Below are 16075 nucleotides of genomic sequence, written 5' to 3'. Positions count from 1 at the left end.
GATTCAGCACTATTATTTAATTTTACCTTCAACAATGTCTTCAACCAGTCAGCATCTAAATTAATTATGTATAGCAGGACTGCAGCTTGAGGAGAAGAAAAGCTTGTAAGGCATAGCAGAGAAGCCCAAAATTGTCAGTACTTAGTGGAAAATAAGCATAAGCATGAATCTTTTCTTAGAACTTGTCCTCTGCTGAGCTGAGTCTCTCCTACTTATAAAATCTGCTGGCAGTCATATCAGTTTTCATCTTGCCATGATGCAGAACCAACGGAACTGATAACACGTTTTACTCTGCCAAAGGAGGGGACATAAATGATTCAGAAAAGAAGCAGAATCTTCCCATTAATGTGTAGAGTTAGGAAGATATATGAATATGCCTGGATTGCTTCAGGAGCATGCAGTAAAATAATCCAGTAGAGTTTCTCTTGCATGCATGCAAATCTTTAATGATTTGTGGAAAATCTCCAGATGACTTGCTGGAACAGGCAAAGTTATTTCAAAGGTCTGATGATGGCAAAGCTGCAGGTATTTTAGGTGGGTATTTTCAGATGTTTCCAGTGGGTTGAGATGCATGGATTTTTGCTTGCAAAACTAGAGGTGTTTTAATAAGTTTAGTGTTCCATGAAATCAGGACATTTTAATTAAAAATGTAAAAGCACAGACAGCTGAATTTGTCACTTTTAAATGTCCCAGGGGTAAAGCCACAGCAGCTGCAGCCTTGGGGTGTCTCGTTCTTGGCATCCTGTGGTATGTTGCTGGGAACAATGGGAATGTTCTTCTTGAGATTCCTTAGTGCACCTCCAAGGCTCTTCATTTCAGTTTGGCAGATGGGGAAGAAAATACATGTGACTGAAAAAAAGCTATCACAAGACATGAGGAGATGGACTTCAAGGGGTCACTGCTTCATTCACTGGGTTAATGCTAAAATGCTAAAATCAGGTTTTACTGGAAAATATTGCTCTTTACTTTTTCTGGTTCTCTTGAGAAAAGCTGGTCAGGAAAGCATCAGATCACTCTTAATGGAAGAATTTGTATTTTCTGTGGATTTATTTTTGCTGCCAATGTGGTTTCTTTACTTTCCTTGTCTTCATAGCTAGAAAATTTGCCTTCATGTTGATGTGTTCGGTTTTTTACCACGGTCATCTCTAAGCAAACTTTGAAAACCACAGCACTGCTATCAGATGTTCTGACTAGCATTTTGTTTGCTTTTGTGCTGGCTCTAGAATAAATGGAGCTGATCCCATATATTTAATTTTGTCTCACATCAAAATGTGTGACTGCATTTTGTGATTTTTAAATTGAAACTACTTTATTTTGGGATCTAGCAGTAGCCAAACAATCTGGTTAATTCATATCCTTTCTTAACAAAGGGATTAAAAAAAAATTATATTAAGGGTTGCTGGCAGCCAGTGTTAGGAGTGTTTTTGGAAACCTCTCTATTTCCATTTTTCCTGTTGTCAGAGCTTCTAAGACAAAGCTAGAATGTTTGGCAGTGCCAGTGAAGGTGGGAGTTTCAAGATGTTTTTTGAGTTGACTAACAAACAAGTTCCCTGGGCTGACACAGTATCTCTCTGCTGAAAAAAATAACTTTAAAAATAAAGAGCATGATGAAATCTTTTCTAAACATTTTTAGGAAACAAATGTCCTGGGGTTTAAAGGACCTCGTAAAATGAGCGTGATCATACCAGGAATGAATATGGATCATGAAAGAGTTTCCATCAGACCACGAAATGTAAGTCTTACCAGAAGCCAGCACTAAAGATGACTTGAATTCTTTTTCAGGTAGAGTTGGGTTTTTTATTTGCATTTCTGAAGGTCTAGAAGTTAATCAAATGGTATTCAAACAATTGCAGAACAATGGGATGTGAGACTGCTTCTGTGACTCACAAAAGCTCTACAAATAAAGTATTTTGATAACAAAAGGTACAGCTAACATTTATCAAACTCTGGAAAGAACTCAAATGCACATTTGCATTTAGATCCTCACAGTTCTCAGTTTCATTCATTGCAGTTGTTTTGAGGGTTTAGTCTTTGGGCCAGGATTGATGAATTTTTTCTTCCCTGTTAATGTATTTTTTGTCACGTGAGCGTGTTAAACTGAAGTGTGTATGTGTGGTGTGTGCAGGAACATGAGACGCTTCTTGCAAGGTGGCAGAACAAAAACACAGAGAGTGTCATTGAGCTGCACAACAAAACCCCAGTCTGGAATGATGACACCCAGTCCTATGTTCTGAATTTCCACGGTCGAGTCACCCAGGCCTCGGTGAAGAACTTCCAAATTATCCACGATAATGATCGTAAGTAGAGCTCTCTGCCTGCCAGTGTAGGAACAGCACCGTGGGCACAGTCTGGGAGGCATTCTGCCCTCACAGTTGTCATCTGAGCAGGTTTAATTGAGATCTGTATGAGAGGCTTCAACAGTCTATACAGAAGCCATCGTCTCCCCGTTCTTGCAAAAAGCACTTTTTATATGTGTCTTTTTTTTTTGACGCTAACAAGTCTTGCAACCCTTTATCACTCAAGCTGTCCCTGCTTCTCGCTCTGCTATCAGCACACCCACTTGCATGAATAAGTGCTGTGAAGTTTGATGAGTGAGCATGTTTGGGTGGTATTTCGTTGATCTGGGACAGAGGGTAGCATTGGATGCCTGCTTATTTAGCGAGAGCTGCAAACAACAGTAATGCAATTTGCCTTTCCTGACTTTCTGGCAGCTGACTACATCGTGATGCAGTTTGGCCGCGTGGCTGAGGACGTGTTCACCATGGACTACAACTACCCAATGTGTGCACTACAAGCCTTTTCCATTGCCCTTTCCAGTTTTGACAGCAAGCTGGCTTGTGAGTAAAGGGGCGTGGGTGAGCATCCTCTCGAAGGAAGCAGTTTGCCATATGATTCCCAATTCCTGCTGGTGTCGCTTATGGTCCATACTAAAAAGGTCAGGGAAAAATACAGTTATGGAGGACCACTCTGTTGCTGAAGAGAAAGTAAAAGGAATCTTCTAAAAATTCAGGACATTCAGGAAATACTATTTTCCTTTTTTTTTTTTTTTCCTGTCATATTTTTCTGGAAGTGACATCAAGTTTTTGTAAATAGGAGTTGTCTCTCACGTCCCTGGTTGTGTTATGGATGTGTGCCATGATGTACTGTACCGTGGCTCCAGTAGCACCATGATAGTGGTGTCTTTTTAAAAAATCCAGAAAGGGAGTGAGCACTCCAAAAGTTTCTTTTTACATTTAAGAATCATTCCAAGGCTGCAATCGTACCTCAAGGTTGCATTCCTGCATCAACTAATCAGAGCTTCACATCATCCCGCATAAGAGAAAGATGAGGAAAAAAAGATGCACTTTTTTTTTTTTTTTTTTTTTTTTGATTGTGCAAGGATCTCATGTAGTATAAAGCCGAGTCTGAAGGTTGAAAACCTCTACTGGACTGGACTTGATGCATTGCTATTGTACATGTAGTAGGGCATGATGAATTTTAATTGCAGTAGGAGGAAATGGAGAAGTGGAAAGCACAAAATAATGTTGCACAAGTCACTTGAATTCTAAGCTGTCATTATATTTTAACATCTACATGCTTTTTAATTTGTTTCAAATGGAAATGTATTTGCAGTACAGAAAGGGAAAAGGAAAACATCTCAATGCCAAGAAAGCATAACTTATGTTGAATTTGGCATTTCATGGGCTGGGAATTTATATCCTTGTATTGCTGTGGTAATTCAAACACATATTTTGTATGAAGTGATATAAACAATTGGATAAAGGCACTCTGCAGAGAGTCTTATTATTTTGAACAGGCTGTGTAAAGCTGAGGAAGGTAAATGGAAATATTTTATTAAATTTGTCTGGCCTTTTGAGCTTTTACAATTTGTTGATCGCATTTTTTGAACTTTGAGCAACAAACACTTTTCATATTTATTTCCCCTTGTAAGAATGCTTGAAATCGATTGAAACTGTGTATGTTGTTCTCTGATGTAAACGTGCCAGCTACTGAGCTAAATCCTTCTAGGCAAATCTAGTGTATGCTGCATACAAATGAGACACTGGCAGGACACAGAATAGCTTAAAATAGTGCAGATATTTTGCATCTCCATTTTTCTGATCTATCTGGAATATACAAACAAATACCATTTCAAAACAAAACACAAGCAAAGAACAAACCATGGTTATCTTCTCTCCTGAACATTTCAAAAGCCAGGAGCTGCAACTCGAAAGCACATTGTAAAAATAAGGGTCACACATCTTTAAAAATAATGGTCTTGCTGCCATTTTCTGTGCAATGTTGTCCAGAGTGGCACACAGAGTAATAGAATTTATATGTTCACCAGAAGGGTGTGGAAATGTGAGTGAAGTAGTAGCTTTGTTTTATACTGCATGTATTCAGGGCCTCCTTTTTATTCCTTATAAACTCTAGCACTGCACAACCAGAGATTATGTAATGTAAAAATGAGATCAAATCTGATTGTCTCATAGTTGACAGGCCCTTTTTGACTGTAGGGGACAGGCCATAAAGCTCTCCTTAAGGTCGTGCCATTTGGACAGTATCATTGCAACTAACAAAAGAAATATGCTCTCTTCACCTTTGCCTTCAGCTCTCCATCCCAGTATACAGACAAAGGAATTTCAGATAAGAGATGAAAACAATTACCAGCATTTTTTCTAATCTTTTAAACAATCTATGGGAAGAAAGTCTGATGGCTTTAAACAGTGTTTTGTTGACAGACCCAGCATGTAAAATATTCTCTTTAATTAAGGAAGCTCTGTCTTTTTTTTCCCCCTCATCTTTTTGCAAGGAGCCTTTCCATGCAATGGTGTAAAATGGAAAGACACCTTTTGTCTGACAGAAAGGAGCATCAGTTCCCTCCATGAATGATCCAAGTGCTGAGTCATGAGCTGCAGGGTGATACTTTGGCTTTGCACATGGGTGCTTTGTTTTGCTCTGAGCTGGTGGTTTCCCACAATTTCTCATCCCCATCTGTCAACTCACTGTGGATTTAACAGAGAAGGCCCTTAGGCCTTTGCTTACCTCATCTCAGCCTTTAAAAACTAGCTCCAGTGACCACCAGAATTTTATGTTTGGACTACTGCAAAACCAGTCAGGGATTCCCAGTGCTGTTATTTAGGTGTGATGTGGATTTGAAGAACTCTGCAGCATGGGAATGGCTGAATCTGCATGGCTTGAATTCTGTGCCTTGCCAGTCACACTTTAGAGCCCGAGAAAGTGGCACCTTGACACAGTTTTCTGCCTCTGTCCCTGCACAAGACTGTGTCAAAGGAGCTGAGTGTCTCGTGGTGCAAGCACACAATCTGCTGGCTTTAGTGGTGGAGCTGCTTTGGGAAGGGTTATTTTTAACCCAGATCATAACAATGGTCTGACTCACATCATGACCCCCCAGGGAATTGGCACGAAAGGAAACTCATGTGCAGTGAACTCCTGCACAAGGGTGAGAATGAGGGGCTGGGGAAAGGCTGCAAGTTCAGCTTCTTGGGACAATTCTGCTGCCAGCACATTGTGTAACTTCACTCTCACTGCATGTTCTTCCCAGCCAGGGATTTTTTTTTTAACCTGTAATCATGCCAGGAGGAAAGTGGTGACTCAAATTCCCATCATCTTAACAGAGTCTGACAGGGCCATCAGCCAACGAGCTGCTGAGGGAAAAACTCCCCACAATAAATGGAGGTCACTAGAGGGGGATGTTAACCTGGGACTAGGAATGAGGAACTCTCATTAAATCTGGTTCAGTTGGAATAGGATTTACTCATAATGCCCTTTGCCCAAACCCTAATTCCTCACTATTGTTGAGCATGGTGCTGGGTTCGATTCACTTGGCCTTCACCATCTGCTCTGGAAGCAGTTTCAACCATTAATTTTGAATTAATTTGGATTATTTCTGATGGATAATTTTTGCTGGATATTTACTGGTAAAGGTCACATGCAAGGTGATACCACAAGCTTTCCAGCACATCTCTAAATTTTGTCCTCCTAACTTGGAAAAGTCAAACCAAGTTCTGTCATACCTGAAATTACATTTTCCTCACGAAGTTACATTTTCTTCCCCATCAGTAATAAAATCTTGGCACTAGTGAGTATTTTCAGAGACAGATGCACACTGAAGTAACCAAGGAGTAATTAGTGGTACACTCCTGTTAGTAACTTCTGCTGGGCCTGCATTCAGTGTGCAGCAGGGCATAACCTTGTTTATTCAGTGTGACAAAGAATAGAATGGCCCCGAGCTGTGTATTTCCTTCACACAGTCTTAGTGAATGTTTGGATACGGTAGATTTAATGTTATTTAAAATCCCAATATTGATGATTTTTTGCATCTGCTGTTGATTTTGGCAGAGTTGTAAACAAATTCCTTGCCTGAATTGCCTATGGGCAAATGCTGCATGCTTTAATGAGAGTTCTTAATCTAACTTGTCACTCTGTTTACATCAAACAGTTTCTTCCTGGCCCTTTATCTAATTTTCTTCATCTCTGATGTTCTGTTCCTTCTCATTCTCTTTACAATTCCTTTATCTGCTCTTCAAGGATGTGCAGCTCAAAAGTGTTTGACAATACTGCTCAGTGATCTCTCCAGAGATGAATAATGCCTTTGGTGCACATTCAGTGATGCTCCTACAATAGAAGCCTTATCAGAGGGGTGAATTTGGCCCTTTGGCTTTTCAGTAGAGTAAATTAACACATTAAAAGGTAGCAGATAAAAAAGCTTGCCTAAAATATAATCAGAATTTTTCTCAGTAAACATTCAGTTTCCAAAGTATTGGTTGCAAATCAATGAGCAGAGCTGTCCACAAGCCTGGAGGCAGTCTGTTAGATTCCCTTTGTAGTGCTGCCTTATTTTTCCTTTTTTTTTTTTTTTTCAAAAGGTTGGAAGTGATTTTGTGAGCTGAATTGTGTTGGTGGCCTAAAATAGTTTATTTTTTAGAAGCTGGGCATCGCTCTGTTCCTTTTGTAGGATAATATATGGCACATAAATCAGTAAGGTCATAGGCTCTTGTTATAAATTCTGCAGTTAAGAAACCAGTGAGAATGGTTTTGTAATAATTACTGGACAAATCTGTTGCTATTCAAGTTGCCTTACAATAGTGCTGGAATTCCCAGCTGGCTGTCCTCATGAGGTCCTAGCACTGAAGGAGCTGGAGTGAAAAGGGCTCTGTAATAAAATCTGGTGGCTGCACAACTGAAAGATGTCATTGTGGAGTCAAATGACACCACAGAGTTTTATCAGCCATGGGGAACCAAGGCCATCAATTCAAACTTTCTGAGGTTTTGCTCACTTGTGAACAAAGGAGGGGCTTTAAACAAGAAGTGACAGCAGTGAGTTCTCTAAAAGTATTGGGCATTAGGCCTACTTTTCTGCTGTTAAAATCTTACCCCTACCTGAGGGATGCCCTTTAAAAAAATCAATCAGTCCAGTCCTTACTATGGAAAATCATTCTCAGTTCTTGTGTCATAGCTTTTTACAAATTTCATTATTAATTAATTTGTGATTTCACATAAGGATAAAACAAGGATGGGGAAGGAAGAGTTTTTGCCCTGAAGGGATGATGAGTCTAGAACAAAATCAGATTATTTTGTCTTTGTTTATTGTAGTAGGACAAGACATGGGGTTGCCTGGTATTCTGGGCAGAGAAGGTTTCTCCTAATGTATTGCAGGTGTCAGAGGGAAGATTTTGGGTTTCATCCTGTGACATTCTAACTAAATGCCCCATACTATCCCATTGCTCTCCTGAAACATCATTTGTGAGATTTTTTTCCTGCTTTTACAGAAGCCTGTGCTCACCAATCAGATATCTTTGCTTGGCAATTAAGGACAGCACAGCAGTCACCTTTATTAGAATTATGGGCTGATGACTCAGATTTCTCAAAAGGCCTCCTTTTGATTACTAGAATAAAGTAGTTTTATACATATAAATCTTGCAGTAGAGTTAATCTAACTGTAGGTGCAGGCTTCTCTTGTATGTGCTACTTAATGCAATCAGGTTCCTGTTGTTCCTCATGTACAAAAAGTACCTTCCAGGGTTCTGCTCTGTAAGTGTTTGAAATTAATTATGTAGTTATTCTTCGGTTCTTTTTGTTGTTCGCCAAGGAACTAAGAAAAGAATTTGCACAACTATCTCAATGCTTTGGTGTTTTGCTCTGAACTATAGCTCAGTAGCTGATACTCACAAATGCCTGTATATTGGATGAAAATGCATTAAAACTTATTTTGTATGTTGTATTTTATTTAACTGCCTATACATTTTCGATTCCCTTTTTCAGTAGGGGTATGTTTATCTGTACCTTTACTGAGAAGATTTGAATTGAGTGGCTTTCCTGAAACTCTTTAATGGAACCACTACTCTGGTTTGCTGAAAAGCTCTAGGAAGAGGACACTGTTCAGAAAAATTATGTGTACATTTTTGAGAAGAAACCTTCCCTATTCACATCATAATTGGATTATACAAAAACACTGGAAGCTTATCATGGTTTTATTTAAGTCTGCAGTGGCAGTTTGAAAATTACTCTGACAAAAGCTTGGTAAGCACATGGACTGTAACAAAGTCCTGCTTGAGAGTCAGAATATCACAAGTACCTGGAATACTCATGATCTATTCTGCACTTGGGTACAGGCAAAAAAAAAGTCCTCAAGAGTCAAAATCTGTGTTAAAGTCAACCCAGTCTTCTAGGCTGACTCACCACAGGCCTGGGGATTGGGTCACCTGGGCTTTAACCCCTCTGACTTTGTGCAAATCTTGGAACCTCTTTGTGCCTCAGTTCCACTGAGTTGAATGGAACTCCTGGGTTTTGGCCTGGCCGTGTCCATCTCTGTTCTGCTGAGAGGATTTCCAGGAGTGCTTTGAGGCTGGTGGGTGACAGGTGGTTTTGGCCTGGCCGTGTCCATCTCTGTTCTGCTGAGAGGATTTCCAGGAGTGCTTTGAGGCTGGTGGGTGACAGGTGGTGTTGCCATGCTCAGGACTCAATTTAATGCTCCCTGAACCAACCAAAATATGAAGTTTTCTGCTGCCTGTGTAGAAACCACGTAACTAACCAATCTCTTAGGATCTGATCTTGATGCTGTTGAATTCTTGTCAATGATTTAAGTGAGGCTTCAATTTTTTAACCTTGTGTTATTTTTGGTCACTAAAAGTGCAGAAAAAACCAGTGAGGACAAACCATCTGATACGCTGTTCCTTCTGGCAGTGTGTGTTGTTCCTTGTGTCCTACTTCCCAGCATCTGTTGTTTTAAAACTATTATTCCTGAACACATTACAGAGGTTGACTTAATGCAATCACCTATTTATGCTTTTATGTAGCAAACTGAGACACTTGGCAGTTGTGCTGCAAATTGCCTTTTCGTATTTTTGTTTGCTTTTTTCCTTTCCCTTGGATGTGACTCAGTTGTTCAGAACTATTGTTAGTGCCCACCTTGACTCTGTCATGCACATTTGATTTAAAAACAATGAGCCTCATGATTTCTGACTACCTTTATACCCAGCTGGGATGTTTACAGTGTTTCTCACATTTCACCCTGCATCCGTGGCTTCTTTCTGAGGCTGTCCCAGTTGGCACAATGCCATTAGAAGTGTCAGTAATTTATGAAGTGTAAGAGTAATTCTCAAAGTAACAGAATGTAATTTATAAACATTTTTATAAATTTTAACATTAAAGTCTAGCTAGGTTTAATGCCTACAGTTTGGATGAAATTGCAAGGAGATTATTTGTTTAAAATTTTCTTTCCTTAAGCTTGGTTTGCAGCTTCAGCTTGCATTTAGGAGATATAGGAAACTTTAGGAAGCCTCTGATCCTGCAGCTCCATGCAGATTGCCAGACTGTGAGTGCAGCAAGCTGTCAGTGTGATGAGGACACACTAAGTGATGAGAATTCCAAAGTCCTGGCAAGAGTGCACTCCTTAATTCTCTTAGGCACTCTTGGACATCACATAGGAAATCATGTACCTTTCCTATATTGACTTACTTACCAAATAACAGCAGGAATATTTTCACTCCCTTTGAATTTCTTTTTTTTTTTTAAGGCCTACTATCTAGGTAAGTGTAATCTTAACATTTAGTCTTGATGTGCTAGAAAATTACATCATGAGATCACTTATTTTGCCAGTGCAGAAAATCTCACTGGTACAAAACCAGCATGTGTTGGGTGGGCTTTGGACACTGCTCATGGAATCAGAAAGGCTGGAAAAGATCTCCAAGATCATCAAGTCCAGCCTTTGATGTTCAGTGTTCAGACAAGTTTCTGAGCCCTGGCAGCTCGTAGCAGGAGGTCCCCATTCCAGTCTGGGTCAGCAGAAGATCACCCAGTTATTACCATCCTGTTCTCTTCCCTAGGGAGAATCTCCCAGCTTTCTAGAAGTAGAACTTTGTTGATCCTGATGTGTCTTTAAATATTACAGCATTTTTTAGCTATTTTAAAAACGTTTTCAAATATGTGGTTTAAGCTCAAATAAAATAGTCTTTCAAGTAGTTAGAGGTGTACCAAGTGGGCTTGGTTGAGAGGCAGCTGCTTTTTCCAGCAATTTCCTCAGCTGTTGTGTGAGCAGAGCTTGATAGTCCTGCTGGAAAAAACATAACATAGCTATTATATTATATATCTATCTGTCTGTCTCAGCATATTATATAATAATATGCTTTCCTTGGGTTTTGCCTAATGATGCTGCTGGTTTGTGCACCAAGACATTTCTTTCTGAAGGGCAGAATTTCCAGTACTAAACACAAATAGAGCCCTGTTTTCTAGTAAAGGCTCTGCCTCATTTCCTGCTGCCTTACATGTGGTTTGGTATTTGTTACTAAAAATATAAACTTTTCTTCCAAGAAAAAAACAGGATTTCTAGACAAAGTCACTGACACTTAGTGCTGTATGCCTGGATTGGCAGAAGGCTTTTTTTGCCAACCAGAAATGTTATTATTCCTTACTCTTCCAGCTGTTGCAATGGGTGGGCACTAGGAGACAGAGGGTCTCCGTTGTGAACTTCATCCTGAAGACTAAACTGTTTCACTCTAGAATACTGGAAAACCAAACCATGTAACTACAGAGTTTTCATCAGGCAATTAAGTTGCATTGAAATCGAGTTTTATGCTGATTAATTTATGAGAATGACCTCAAACAAACATGGGAACACTGAGCAAATGTCAGGAACTGACAAGTTGCTCAGCAAAATATTTAAATCAAGCCCACTGAGCTTTCCTAAGTAAAAAAAAAACAAAAAAACAAAAAAACAAACAAAACCAATGAGGCTCTATTTCATTCCTAATTGTATTTAGTTGAGGATTCAGTGTTTTATAATGTAGGCTGAAAAGAAATTCTGTGTACTGTTAATTCTAATTTCTGCTTTAAAGTAGGGCTGCAGCAGTGATGTGTACTCTTACAAGATTTCTAACAGTGTCACCTCAAAAAGCTGATTGTGGAATATAGCTCTAACTGAGGAATTTTCAAGAGTTACTGAGTCCAGTGATAATATGAGAAGGTTTTTGTTGGTTTTCTTTCCAAAAAAAACCCCTAACCTGTTTTCAAAAGCACCATTTATTCTCTCTTTTGGACTACATTGCACAAGTCCATGAGGTTGAATTCCTATTTGGTATCACTTCAAACACTTTCTTGCAGGTGGTAGATGCTTTTCAGCTTCTTGGTAATCTGTGTTACTGGAATTCCTTCTTTTGCTTTAGGTTCCCTGATTATTTTTTTTCCCACCCTATCTATAGCCTTCTCTTCTTTCAAACATGTGCAGGTTTTTCCATATGGGGACACTCCAGAGCACTAAGTCAGTGCAAGCTCTATAAAGTCAATATCTGTGAATTAAAGTGTGTTAAATCCCTGTGTATATGTTCTCATTTTGAAGTAGGGTGGCCTTCAATTCTGGTTGCATAATCTTCCACCTGGGTATTCATCAAGTTGGGCAGTTCAAGGTTGTTGGGGAATTTTAAAGTGCTGAACAGGTTTCAGACCAAGCCCTGGTGAACATGTAAAGGGATTCACCCCTCTGCACTCTCAGGATGGCACTTAGGACTTACTCTACCACATCTTTTGGCTTCTTGAACTGTACCTCAAAGCTCAGCACCTGCACAGTAGAGGCCACATTTCCCAAGTCCTGTTTTCCTAGTGCTGTAGTTTTTAGCACTCACTGATTTATTGCCACCTGTATGATGAATTTAAGCTTCCTGACAACAGTGTGCTTTCTACTTGGGATTTTGTGGCTGCCAGGATGCTTTACTAGTGTAGCAGAGCTTGACTCTGGGAGTATGATGTAAATGATGCCTGTAGAACTAGGTTTATTTACAGTGCCCATCAGAGGGAATGCTTGTTTCTCAGAAAATAATCTTCCTTTCTCTTTTTCCTTCTTCATTTCTGTCTGCCTGGATCTGGAGGATGAGAGCCCCTCTTAGCATTCATGCAAGCCCTGTCAGAAAAGCACACAGAGCGGGTCTCTCACGGAGCCATGCAGCTCTCACAGCTCACTGTCACCCTGCCCTGTCACAGTGCATGCCTGTCCCCGTGTGCTGTCCCCTGCCTTGTGTGTCTGTCACCAGCCAGAGGACACGGCTGCAGAGACCTGCATGGAAGCTTAGCAGAGAAAATGCTGAACCGAAGCCATTAAATCACAGCTCTCCCAATCCTGAAGAAAGAGCTCCTCCTGAAGGCAAAAACTGGGACCTGAGGCTCTTTCAGTCACTTGAACTTTCCTTGTGCTCACACTGCATTTCAGAAGAGAACACCTTTCTGTTGTACTTGCACTATTTTGAGCCCTAAGCCCAGAAAAAGGCAGCACAGAATCCAAGCAGTGCAGTTGCAGAGAAGCAAAGCAAAGTGCAAACGAGCTCCATGTGCAGATGTGGAGGGAGCCCAGCGTGCAGGCTGGGCAGGGGGATGTGCTGGGAATGGCAGGAGGGTGGTTCACTGCCAGGGGGTGAATGGGCACACTGCTTGGCACTGCTTGGAGGGAGTCCTGGGTTTCAGTGTTCAGTGATAGACTGATGGTCACTGCTTATGTTGTGTTATATTGGTAAGAACTCTGTCCATACTGTTTGTTTCTCATCTAAACTGCTCAATTTCTGTACAGATTTCTTCATGATGTCATTTTCACCCATTTATTTCCATGTCCTAATCCCAAGCTTGCTGGTGTAACCAATGTTGCTTTCTAACTTCTGTTGTGTCTCCATAACGCCACACTTGTGTGTCCCTGCCAGAGTCCTCATGTCTTCTTGTCTTTGTTTAAATGTGGGCTTAACTGGATCACAAAAATTGGGCATTACTGGCATGAACATTTCAGGAAATTGGGTTTGGAAAGGAGGCCAGAGTTTGCTCTCACATGCATCCCATGAAGACTTGTTGACACTCAAGGAGGGGATCTAGAATATCTGTTGGTGAAAAATGTTCACCTTTTTCATTAAATGTGCTGCCAAATTCAGTGATGTCAAATGCTTCACAGTGCATTTAGCAAAACAAAACCTTGCCCATGATTTAAGGGTGGAACTGAACCTGCACAAGAACTGGCAAATCACAGGGAGTTTCCCTAAGAAACAAGGTCTGAAAGGAACAAACCTCTTTCAGTGGCTTACTGAAAAACATCTATGAAAAAGACAAATATGGGAGCTTTAATAATTTTTACTATCTTAAGAGTGTAAACATCTTTTCTGCTAAGTTTATTTCAAATTAAAATCCTGTGCTCAGTGACAGGAAAATCAGGTCCTCTAGCAGTTGTATGCAAAGTATAAAGGGGATGTACACATGTGCCCAGCAGGATTGTCAGTTTCAAGTGTGGGATGGGTTTAGTTTATGACTTTCCCAACATTTTCTAGGTTTAGATGTGCAAACATTTGTGCACACACACATAAATATGGGTACAGTCTTAAGAAAAGTCCTTTGGTTGTATCTCCTTTCCCCTGTGTTCACAGTGACAGCATAAACCATGTTATTAATTTGCCTTGGGGTTAATCATTGCAAAATATCGCTAAAGGAGTCACTTATTTGAAACCTCTTCTAAAATCATTTTGAGCAAGTGATGTTTTTCTGCTGAAAAGATTACAAAAAGTTGTTGTCTCTCATGCTTTCCATGTGAGTATCTATTACAGAAAACCCTCTGCTTTTCCTTTGAGCTGACTTTTCAGCAGGATTCATCCACACAGTGGACCAATCTCTACTCCATGATCACAAGACTGGGGCTTTTGTTTCTCCTTTTTCAACAAATTCTTACACTCAAGAGCAGGGAAACAAAATAAAAAAAAGTCTGTGGAGGATGTTTGTAATTTGTTGCACCACTGGAAGTATCTCAGACAGTACATACTCTAGAGATGGTTCATTTCTGAGAGTTCCTAGTAGCCCCTGAGCTGATTTGGTACTTTCCAACACTGTCTTCATCCAACTAATGACAGCCTGAAAGATCCAGTGTTTGGGAGCAGCTGTAGAAATACTCATTTTAGAATATGTTGAGATTATATCTGCCTGTAAAGAAAAATAACCTTTGTTTCTGACTTGTTTACTTAAACTTCAAGAAGTGGAAAATGTGCTACATGAATGTTTCTGCCCCTAGAAAATGAAGAAGCAAATTAATTATTTTTATTTTAATTTTCTTTTTAATTCCCACAGTAAACATTTTCTGATTCATCTCTTTGCCTTTCTTAAATAAACCAATATTATACAGTAGAATTTGCATATGTCATGGTCTATATTTTCTTTACATTCTATGGGGTTTTAAAGAATGGAATATATCAAATTTGACAAAAAATTACCTAATCATGACAACTAACATTTAACCAGACATGTTTTTTCACCATAGCTGTAACATGTCAGGCTTGTTTGCACACAAGACTGTCTTGGCCTATTTTGAGTAGCCAGGCATCTCCCTTTTTGTTCAGACTTTAGAGAGTTTGAGATAAACCTGCAAGAATGTGCTTTTGCAAATTAAATTTTTTTTAAAGAAACTCTTTGGTATTCTGGAGTAAATGTATTTATTTACCACTATGTAAATGACTGATTTTAGTGTTTGTGAATACAGAACACTGTGCAGGAATATTAAACTTACTTTGTTTGAAACAATGTCTTTCTCTACCCAAGGTCAGAAACACCTCAATAAATTACTTCCACTGGATATGGAGTTATTTAACATAAGGAGTTTCCAGTGCCATTTAAACTGTATTTTTACAATTTCCTCTGTCAAGAACAATATAATTTGGGTAATCTTGCACTTGGGCAGGTGTTTGATCCCAGCAGAGAGGAGGAGTGGTCTGTGAGCACTATCCAAGCCATCCCAGGAAGATCACTGAGAAAAAGGAGAGGTGTTCATTTGCTCTTTAGGATCTGTGCCCCCCCAAAAAACTGATGAAGTTCCAAAGCTGAGAAAAATCACTTGAGCAGACCAACCTTTCCAGCTGTGTTTGGGATGCTCAGTCTGTCTGATCTTGCATTCATTTGCTTTGAAATACATGGTCACTATAAAACTATTGATATATAGATGATTTTCTAACTCTTACCTGGTTTTTCTTCCTCAGTGTTTGTGATAGATGAGGTTAGAAACAGAGGATTTTGTTATTTTTTATTAGAATGTGCAAGTAAATATTATTTAGATAGAAGATTATTGCACTAGATTGTTCTGTATTCTCAAAAGTAAGCATAGTTTTCTTATTCTTAGCTGAAAATTTAAAATCCAAGATATGGACACTAATTGCTAATGAAAAGAGTTAGGTCATAAACTTCTAAGACATTTATCTGTTTTCCAAATACTATTTGATAACTAATCCTCTTTAGAGTATTTTTGGGGCCAGCAGGGATCTTACTTTTTGTTTTATTCTGATCCCATGGAATGCCTGAAACAATCTGTAACCATTCTCAAATATCCAGGGAGAACTAAGCCCATTTGTGGGTTTTAAAATTTAGTTTTATCATAATATTTTGTTTTAATAACACATGTGCTATTTCTTTTAGCTTTAACAAAAAGTACAGCCATTTCATTTGCCAGGTGGGAAACATCACATGTGCTTTTAAAGAGCCTGACTGCTTCCAGTGGGCATTCACCTGGGCTTCTGTGACTTTTTCTCAAATTCCCAGCTTTGCTGATGTTCTGACCTATGATTTTGATTTAATT

The 16075-nt window shown here is 39.5% G+C and overlaps 1 protein-coding gene and 1 long non-coding RNA gene across 7 annotated transcripts in view; both read left to right on the top strand.

The window, feature by feature from the left end:
- Window positions 1-3334, top strand: part of TUB (TUB bipartite transcription factor) — a 135554-nt gene extending 132220 nt beyond the window's left edge. For all 6 annotated transcript variants that reach the window (XM_066551874.1, XM_066551872.1, XM_066551870.1 and 3 more), the window contains 3 exons: window positions 1634-1732; window positions 2126-2297; window positions 2712-3334. In XM_066551874.1, coding sequence (XP_066407971.1) covers window positions 1634-1732; window positions 2126-2297; window positions 2712-2845 — 405 coding nt within the window. In that variant the 3' untranslated portion in view covers window positions 2846-3334. The remainder of the gene's footprint in view (window positions 1-1633; window positions 1733-2125; window positions 2298-2711) is intronic.
- A 44-nt stretch (window positions 3335-3378) lies between these two features.
- LOC136557744 (uncharacterized) lies at window positions 3379-15102 on the top strand. Its single transcript, XR_010783790.1, has 2 exons — window positions 3379-8862; window positions 8941-15102. It is a non-coding gene; the product is annotated as an uncharacterized lncRNA (long non-coding RNA).
- Window positions 15103-16075: the final 973 nt, after the last annotated feature.

This window comes from Molothrus aeneus, chromosome 6, assembly GCF_037042795.1.
Source record: "Molothrus aeneus isolate 106 chromosome 6, BPBGC_Maene_1.0, whole genome shotgun sequence".
In the NCBI taxonomy this organism is placed as follows: domain Eukaryota; kingdom Metazoa; phylum Chordata; class Aves; order Passeriformes; family Icteridae; genus Molothrus; species Molothrus aeneus.
This window is presented reverse-complemented; position numbering and strand designations above follow the sequence as displayed.